This window comes from Engraulis encrasicolus, chromosome 15 (assembly GCF_034702125.1).
Source record: "Engraulis encrasicolus isolate BLACKSEA-1 chromosome 15, IST_EnEncr_1.0, whole genome shotgun sequence".
Lineage (NCBI taxonomy): Eukaryota > Metazoa > Chordata > Actinopteri > Clupeiformes > Engraulidae > Engraulis > Engraulis encrasicolus.
This window is the reverse complement of record NC_085871.1, coordinates 24,456,753-24,466,752: the sequence shown is the minus strand read 5'-3', so window position 1 is coordinate 24,466,752 and position 10,000 is coordinate 24,456,753. Positions and strand designations below refer to the sequence as shown.

At 47.7% G+C, this 10,000-nt stretch overlaps 1 protein-coding gene across 1 annotated transcript in view; it reads left to right on the top strand.

The window, feature by feature from the left end:
* Window positions 1–2,082: 2,082 nt before the first annotated feature.
* Window positions 2,083–10,000, top strand: part of kcnj3b (potassium inwardly rectifying channel subfamily J member 3b) — a 29,551-nt gene continuing 21,633 nt past the window's right edge. Inside the window, exons 1-2 of the mRNA XM_063217953.1 lie at window positions 2,083–2,760; window positions 4,759–4,975. Of these exons, the coding sequence (XP_063074023.1) occupies window positions 2,083–2,760; window positions 4,759–4,975 (895 nt within the window). The remainder of the gene's footprint in view (window positions 2,761–4,758; window positions 4,976–10,000) is intronic.

The window sequence follows — 10,000 nt, the reverse complement described above, 5'->3', positions numbered from 1 at the left end:
GCTTGATTTGTTGCGAATGTTCATTCTTTTAAATTTTTGCTTGGGGCTCCAACTTACCCTAGAATCGCCTCTGGACGGACAGACAGACAGATGGGTGCAGGAGAGAATGGAGCGCGAGACAGGGGGATGGGGGAAGGAAGGGTGCGAAACATGACAAATCGTTGAGGTGCTCCCCTCTCTCTTCCCCTCTGTCTTCCTCTTACCATTTACCTCCTCCGTCCCAACCCCAGCCCGCCCCTCAATCAATGACACAGGCATCCGTCACCTGCTCCCTCCCTGCAACATTAACAGATGCTAGGGGGGCTATCACACCGGGGCGTTGACACTGCAGATGGCACACACCTGTCGGATGCAGGAGGTGACAGATATTAGGAGGGAGCATGGTGGTACAAACCAAATACAGTGTTAATTTAACACTTAAAAGGTGCACCGTGTAGGCAGGTGGCCAGAGTAGGAATTGCAGATCTGCTGCTCATTGAAACTGGGCTCCCTATTGCCAGATTTTATCTTTTCATGCATATTTAATGAACTAATATTTACTAGAATAACTGAAGAACAGTACGTTTTGCTGCTAAAAATATCTATTTCTGGAAATTCAAAATGTCGGACATGGAGAAGATCCCTCTTTTCATGTATGAAAAGTGACATTTTGCCTGCGAATACTTAGAATACTTAGAATTTGATGGTGGTGGTAAGCATTCATCAACATCTACGTAACATCTGTGAATAAGCAACATGAATTCTGGAAAGAAACTGTGGTAATATTACACAGTACACCTTTAATGAGCATTCTGGGACTTAATACACTAGAACATGTCAAGTTGACTGTTGACTCTGAATGTTCTATACTGTGTGGAAGATAAAAAGAGATGTGGTCTTTCTGCTTTTGTCATCATGTTGATTAACTCGCTACATGTGTGCAGCTCTGTGCTCTGTGAATATTAAACTTGTTGAAACCAGATGCCATCTGAACTTTCATCTTGGTGTGTGTGTGTGTGTGTGTGTGTGTGTGTGTGTGTGTGTGTGTGTGTGTGTGTGTGTGTGTGTGTGTGTGTGTGTGTGTGTGTGTGTGTGTGTGTGTGTGTGTGTGTGTGCGTGCGTGCGCGCGCACGTCTGTGCTGCAACAACAAGCCCAGGAGATCCTGGGTATCCCCAAGTTGCGTTAGAGTAAACACGATTAAATTATAACAGGATAACGCGCAGCTCCCCGTTATTATGCACGCGGAGGAAGCGCCACCCACACAGTATAGGAGAGAGACTCTCTTCCCAACCCTCGCTACCCACCTACGTTCCTCTCCCCTCACCCGTATAGACTGAAGTTGCTCATATGTGTCGGTGCGCCTGAGCGACCCATCAGAGGAGTTTGAACGGGAGGCGCGCACGGTGCGCAATAGCTTTTGCGTGAAGACATATATATTTTAAAAAGAAAACAATTCTGCCAAGGAAATAGCACTGTACTGTCACACGATGACACGGACTGCCGTTCAGACGTTGTAAGTAAACAAATTGATTCCGAGAAGACCCCCGAGATACCTTGGGAACTTGACTCGGACATACCCGTTAGGCGTTGTAGTTATTTGGTTCCGACCGACGGCTTTCGTGTAAAGAGAAAAAACGTGACTTGGAGATCCACACCTGACAACGCCAACGCAGCCCGTGTGACTAAAAAAAGTGGGATGATATTGTCGAATAGAAAAACGAGGAGCCGCAGATGTGCTCGCACAGGCGAATTTGAGGAGAGGTGATTCTGGGATGTACTGCTGCATCGTAACTCCTTCATCCCGTTATCTCCAAAACGAGTCCGGAGAGCGCGCGGGGAACGGCGGGAGCTCAGAGGTCTAGGCACAACACAGAGAGGAGAGGTAACCTGCCTACCTGAGACCATTCACATTTCGGACTTACAACACGGTTTTCTTTATTAAAACCCAAGACAACAAAGTCTTCATCCAAGTGTAAACGGCTTACTATTTTTTGGGGGGAAATGATGGTTTAGCCATTTACACAATATATGCATGTACAGAGTCAGTGTCTAATAACTAAATTCTTTGGCATATAAAGTTGGTCCCAAACAACAACCATACTATGTCAGCGTTGAGGAAGAAATTTGGTGATGATTATCAAGTAGTGACCACTTCGTCCAGTGGCGGCGGGTTCAACCAAGCAGCGCCGGAGAAGAAAAAGAAGAGGCAGCGCTTTGTGGACAAGAACGGCCGCTGTAACGTCCAACACGGAAACTTGGGAGGCGAGACTAGCAGGTACCTCTCGGATCTCTTCACCACTCTGGTGGATCTGAAATGGCGCTGGAACCTCTTCATATTCATCCTCACCTACACCGTGGCATGGCTTTTCATGGCGTCTATGTGGTGGGTCATCGCCTTCATTAGAGGAGACCTGAATCAGGCCCACGACGACAAATACACGCCCTGTGTTGCTAACGTCTACAACTTTCCCTCAGCATTTTTGTTTTTCATCGAGACAGAGGCCACCATTGGCTACGGCTACAGGTACATAACAGACAAATGTCCCGAGGGAATTATACTCTTCCTCTTCCAATCGATTCTGGGCTCGATTGTGGACGCCTTCCTGATTGGCTGCATGTTCATCAAGATGTCCCAGCCGAAGAAGCGGGCCGAGACGCTGATGTTCAGCGAGCACGCGGCCATCTCGATGCGGGATGGCAAACTCACGCTCATGTTCCGGGTGGGGAATCTCAGAAATAGCCATATGGTCTCGGCTCAGATCCGCTGCAAACTCCTGAAAGTAAGTAGCCTCTGTCAACATCACTTACAGTAGCTGTGAAGATGAATTTCTACCTAACTTTTCATTGATTGACATGATGTTATCAAGTTACTAATAATAGGTGACTTCACAGTCCTCCTCCCCCTCCCATCTTTTGTGCAGGCCTGTACTTTCCCTTTCATATGTTTTATTAACACAGAGGGCCTAATAAAATATAATTGATCACATAATATATTCTTTACACACAAGAGCGTACATAATATATAGCAGCGAGGTATATAATGATCTCCCTTTAGGGGAAATAAAATGTATAAATGTCTTAATCTGAAGATCAGAAGATCAGTCGAAAATGTCAGGTCATTGTGTTATATTAGGAGCAGACATTGTTAACCCAAGTGATGAGAAGTGATTAGACATCCTCTTTCTTCCCCCCTTCTTTTCCTTTGCCTTCTCCTCCCGCTCTTCTCCTCTCTTGCCCTGCTCTCCTCCTCTGTCATCCTCCTCTACTCTGTTGTCTTTATCTCCCCTGTACTCACCTCTATTGTCTCCTCCTCTCCTCTCCTCCCTTGCCCCCTCTTCTCCACCACTTCCTCCACCCCTTTCCCTCTCCTCCAAATCCCTTGATCTCTCGTCCTCACCCTGTTATCTTCACACCTCTCCTCTCCTTCTCCTGCCCACTTCTCTCCTACCCATGTTCCCTCCTCCGCTCCTGCTCTCTCCTTCCCTCTCCTCTCCTCCTTGTTCTCTCCCCTTTTTCGCCACTCTCCTTCTTCGCCCCTCTCCTCCTCCCCCTCTCCTCCTCCCCATGTTTCCTCTTCCTCCCCTGTCTTCTCCTACTTCTCTTGTATTCTCCTCTCCTGCTTTGCTCTCCTCCCCTTTGCTCTTTTTCTCCCCCACCTCCTCCCCATGATCAATCCCCTCCCCTGTGCTCTTCTCCTATACTCTCCTCCGCTACTCCCTTGCTCTCTCTTCTCCTATACGCTCGTCCTCTGCTCTCCTCCACTCTCCTCTTTTTCTCCCCCACCTTCCTCCCCTATCATCTTCTCCTACTTCTCCTATACTCTCCTCCTCTCCTCCTCTCCTCCTCTCCTCTCTCCTCTCCCTCTCCTCCCCTGTCCTCTTCTCCTATACTCTCCTCTTCTCCTTTCTTGCTCTCTCCTCTCCTCTTCTCCTATTCCTCTCCCCTCACCTCCTCCCCTCTCCTCCCCATGTTCCCTCTTCCTCCCCTGTCATCTCCTCTTCTCCTATTCCTCTTCTTCTCCCCTCTCCTCCTCTCCCTCTCCTCTTCTTCTCCCCTCTCCTCCTCTCCCTCTCCTCCTCCTGCTTCTCTCCTCCCCTGTCCTCTCCTCTTCTCCTATTCCTCTTCTTCTCCCCTCTCCTCCTCTCCCTCTCCTCTCCTTCTCCCCTCTGTCCTCCTCCCGCTCTCCTCCTCCTGCTTCTCTCCTCCCCCTGTCCTCTCCTCGCCTCCTATACTCTCCTCCTCTAATCCCTTGCTATCCCCTCTTCTTCTCCCTTCACCCCCCTACTCCTACTCCTCCCATCCTCTCCTCTTCTCCTACTTCTCCTATATTCTCCTCTCCTCCTTTGCTCTCCTCCCCTCTCCTCTTTTTTCCCCCACCTCCTCCCCATGATCCCTCTTCCTCTCCTGTCCTCTCCTCTTCTCCTCCTATACTCTCCTCCTCTCATCCCTTGCTCTCTCCTCCCCTCTCCTCTCCTCCTCCCCCTGTTTCCTCTTCCTCCCCTGTCCTCTCCTCTTCTCCTATACTCTCCTCCTGTCCTCTCTTGCTCTCTCCTCCCCTCTCGTCCCCATAATTCCTCTTCCTACCCTGTCCTCTCTTCTTCTCCTACTTCTCCTATGCTCTCCTTATCTGCTCCTTTGCTCTTTCCTCCCCTCTCCTCGCCTTCTCCCCTCTCCTTCTTTCCTCTCCTCTCCCCACCTCTCCCCTGTCCTCTCCTCTTCTCCTATACTCTCCTCCTCTCCTCCTTTGCCCCCCTCCCCCTCTCCCTCTCCCTCCCCAGTCTCGCCAGACACCGGAGGGGGAGTTTCTCCCTCTGGATCAGCTGGAGCTGGACGTGGGTTTCAGCACGGGCGCGGACCAGCTCTTCCTCGTCTCCCCGCTGACCATCTGCCATGTGATCGACTCCAAGAGCCCCTTCTACGACCTGTCACTGCGCTCCATGCAGACCGAGCAGTTCGAGATCGTGGTCATCTTGGAGGGCATTGTGGAGACCACAGGTGAGTGAGGCCGTTGAGGACAAATACAGTGCAACACACACACACACACACACACACACACACACACACACACACACACACACACACACACACACACACACACACGTGCGCGCACGTTCATGCACACAGACATGCGCACACACAAACATACACACACACACACACGCACGCACGCACGCACACACACACACACACGCACACACAGACTCTCTCTCTCACACACACGCACACACACTCCATTCTCCACCCTGTCTTCAGATTCTATAAGCTACAGTACTTGAGGTAATGTAAAAAAGCGCACATAAGGCTTGTGTGAAAAATGTATATCGTAGCCGAAAATGTACAACAGCAGTCAGAGGTTAACTGGAGCAACAGATGTTTCGGACCTAGTCCATTCTCAATGTTTCCAGTAGCCTTGTGTGCACCTCCTTTTTTCATTACCTCAAGTGATTCCTACTTTGTGGGAGTGGACGCACCAAGCAATACACGGGTCTAAAGTGCAGGCAAAGACGCCAACCTTGTTGTTTTTTGTCATAAGCTACAGTATACTTAGTACCCTGTGTGTGTGTCAGCCATGCACATGTAATCGAGGCATAGAAACTAATTGCAAAGCACTGATATCCAAGTGTGTGTGTGTGCAATTGGTATCACACATATGGCTTGTAAAATGAGATACTAGAACCATCTGAATCCAGGTTCAAGTTCTCCTGTCTCCAGTCCTTCTTTTGTGCACTTGTCCTACCGTGGGAACTTGAAAGGAAGAGTTGTGTTGCAAAATGATGTATCCACCATCTTTGACTTTTGTATTTTACTACTTGAAATTACTTATCATCACTTATCATAATGAATCTGTCTGATCGTCTACGTATGTGTGAATTCTTACCCCTCAGATATTTTGAGAACACACTTTTTAAACCTATATAAAATTTGTGGGCGCGCTCTGGCGCAGCCCGCTAAGCCCCCCACATTTGGGCTTGCATGCCCACGGGGACCGCGGTTCGAGTTTAGCCGGGTTCATTTCCCGGCCCTGCCCCATCTCTCTCTCCCAGTCGTTTAATGTCTGCTCTCATACTGTCCTGTAATAATAAAAGGCCAAAAAGCCCCTTAAAAAATCCTTCAAAAAGAAGTGCATTTTGTAATGCAATGCAATGGAATGCCCGATACAAAAATGTTTCCCAAATTTCCCAAAATGCACCAAGATGGATATACGTACTTTTGCAACGACGGAGCTCTTCAAAGGCTGTGTCTGGTGTAGTTCCCCTAATGAACTGCGGCTAATGAGGCTGCAGATGGTGGCGGCAACCCTCTGGGACTCCGCTACAGCAGCAGGAGGAGGGCTTGCACATCACACGGCAAGGTGGGCCAGGACAGGTAGGGAAAGAGTCAGCACTGCACGCATGATAATAACCAGCAGGGCCGCTGACAGCTTTTGCTGGGCCCAGGACAAAGTCACCTGAAAAGGCACCCTACACAATGCATATGCAATGTAATGCTATCCAGTGCAATGCAATGGGGACCCAAATGTGCCGCCCCATCCCCGTCCCCCCGCCACCCTCCCCCTGTCACGCCGGGCCCGGGACAACATACCTGTTTGCCCCCATCTGTCGGCGGTCCTGATAATCAGGTCTGTATTAAGCCAATGTAGTGCCCCTTTGCACTATTCCTCACTGGTGCCCCCCTTTATGACCAATATTTGCAAAGTTTGTGTCTTGTGGTGGCGCCCCTTCACTGGTCCAAAATGCTTGGTGGGTGCCCCTGGGCACTGTGCCGCTGGCCCTTATGGATAATCCGACTCTGATAATAACCTTGCTTTTTCCGGTTTGTTTTTTTGTATGGCACGGAATACTGTTTTGACCATTAGTGGTCTTCCTCTGAACAGATGGAGACCTTCTGCTGGATCTGTTAGAGCAGGAGGAGTGTTTTTCACGTGACATGGTGAGGTGGGGCAGGTAGGGAAAAGAGTCAGCACACTTGGATAAAAATCTTGCTTTTTCTGCTTTATTGTATGGCACAAAACACTCTTTTTTTGTACTGTTGTCACCATTGGTGGTCTTCCTTTGCATCAAAAATGTACAGACGGCAACCATCTTGCTGACTCTGTAACAGCAGAAAGCGTTTTTGCACATGATACGGTGAGGTGGGGCAGCTAGGGAGGACCAAGTCAGCATGCTTGAAAGCATTGCTTTTTTCCAGTTTATTGCATGGCACAGAATACTATAGACCATCAGTGGCCTTCACAAATGTACAGATAGGAACCTTCTGGGATTCCATTACAGCAGGAAGAGTGTTTGCATGTGACATAGTGAGATGGGCCAGATAGGGAAAGTTTTCAGCAAATGTGAAAACTACTATTTTCAGTTTGTTGTATGGCTCAAAATGCTGTTTTGACCATTGCCGATCTTCCTTTGATTGAAAAATGTCCAGATGCAAACCTTCTGGCAGGAAGAGTGTGTGTTCATTACATGGAAAAAGTGGAATGGGACACAATTTATCCCAGTAAGACACGCCCTCTGTTATACATTGGCTGTTACTAATGGCAATGACCAAGTCGTAATGTGTTACTAACACTATACACCGTCATCGTGTCAGTACTATGGAAGTAAAGTTTTTTCAATGACTACAGTATTACAGCGTTTCACTGCGTGCTACACAGTAACACGGTATCCTGGCGACACCATGCTCGGTTAGCTCGGTTCGCTCACGGTTTTCCCAATCAGCAAACAGTTGAGAGTGGTGACGCAGAACTCACCCCGCGGAGTCCGTTACTGATTGGTTAAGGTAACACTATTCACACTTTTGTCTTGTCATTTGTATATTTTGGCAACACTGTATCGTAACAGTCCTGCTAATAAAGCACAATTTGAGTTTTAATTTGAATTCAGAAATCCAGTTAATTTAAATAGCAGAGTAAGGTCAGACCATCTCCCACCCTCCATGGAGACAGATTCCTCTTATCTTGTTCCAGACTGTATGACGGAGCCAACAGTCGGCTTTCACCCAGGGTAGTGACACGGTATAGGGGAAAAAAAACAGGAAACAAAAAACGGCATACCTGGAGTTTGTATGACACAAACCAGTGCTGGTGTTCATCAGATTCAAAAAGGTACAGATTGAAACCGTTAGAATTCCATAACAGTAAGAGTAGTCTGTTGGTTGGAACAAAACAAACCCTAAGCCGTAACATAGTAGAGAAGAAAATAGCACACTTGGAACACTTGTTTTATTATATGTAAATGGGCTTTTCATTAGTGGTGTTCGCCTGATTCAAAAGAAGGTACAGAAATGAAAGCCTTTGGGATCCCTTAACAGCAGGAGGAGTGTGTGCAGTGAATGTCACATGGAAAGGTAGGACGGGACAACATTTGAGCGGCAGTCAGCAGTACACCTGCAATCAAATTGTATTTCAATGTCGAAAAACTGTTATTTCAATCATCAGCGGTGCTCCTCAGAATATAAAGTGTGCAGATGGGTAAGGTCCCCTGTGGGATTCCATTGCAGAGAGACAAATGTGTGGGACAGGATAAGCACTGAGCAGTAAAACATGCTACGAAAAGAGACAGCACAGCTGGTATTCTGTTTTTTTATGGCACAAAATGGCATTGAACACATTTTTTTTGTTTATTTTTATTTTCTAGTCTCATGAAGAGCGACTAGCTCAAAAGCGCTGACTTGAAAAATGAAAAAACATGGGAGCAGTGTGCGGACATTCATTTTTATTTTCATAGTATTCTGACCTTTTGTCCTGCACCTGCATCTTGGATGTGTGCACCACCAGTCTACCTTGTTTTATTTTATGGCATTATAACCATTAGTTGCCTGTCTATCTCAGTTGGAAGCCTTCCAGAATGTTGTTTTTTACAGAGGAAGAGAGTACTGTATGCGCACATTCTCTGCCAAGGTGAAACAGGAGAAAATGCAACCGGTAATCCGGCAGAAAAAAAGTGTCAGCAGCACACTTGAAATCCTCTTTTCTCCGGTGGATTTTTATGGCCACAAAATGGTGCCTCTGAGTCTCTCTAACCATTTCTGGTCTTCCTCAGACTCAGAACGGATTTCAGGTGTGCGTGCAGGACGTTTTTTCCCCCTCACTAAAGCCTTCTGGCATTCCTCTGAATGTCTAAAAGTAGCTTGGTATTGTGAGAGTGATGGAATGACGGCAGGGCTGCACTGGCCATCTGGCATAGCGTGCATTTCCCGGTGGGCCTTGCACCTTTGTCTGCCTCTATTTTCAGAAATGTACAATATATATATATATATTACATTTTTACATTTCTGAAAATAGGGGCCTACAAGAGTGCAGGGCCCCTTTATGCCAAAAGTTCCCGGGCCCTATTTCTCCCCCAGTGCAGCCCTGAATGACGGTCAGCCATGATGAGTAGATGGAATGACCAGGTCTGTAGGAATAGATACCTGTAGGTGCCCAGTGCCCACTATTGCCATGGAATAATGAGAAATGTCAGTCTTTGCTGAGTGAAATGGCTATTATTATCATGTCCTTCCTATAACCTGACTTAGATTAACCCATTGATGCCTTAAGCACCTGGAAAAAAGGCTGCTGAATGGCTAACCCCTTTTTGGGAAAAGGTACCCTCAGCCAATACAAACCTAAATATCTCAGCCCCCGGTGCACATGAAAACATGAAATAAGTTGCATTTAAAAGCTAAATGGACTGCATTTATATAGCGCCTTTCCACTCCTTCGAGCACTCAAAGCGCATTCACATTCACACACCGGTGGCCGTGGCTGCCACGCAGGGTACCACCCTGCCACCAGGAGCAACTTGGGGTTAAGTATCTTGCTCAAGGACACAACGATGGAGTCAGGCAGAGTGGGGCTTGAACCTGCAACCTTTGGGTTGCTGAACGGCTCCTCTACCACCTGAACTACCACCACCCTCGCTAGGACCCTCCTCATGCTTTAGAGCTTTTAGTGTTCAATCAGCTCTATCATACCCACATTTTGCAGCTCCAGGTGACCAGGTCAATGCAGTGTATACGCAGCATCAGGCTTAAATGGGTTAACCT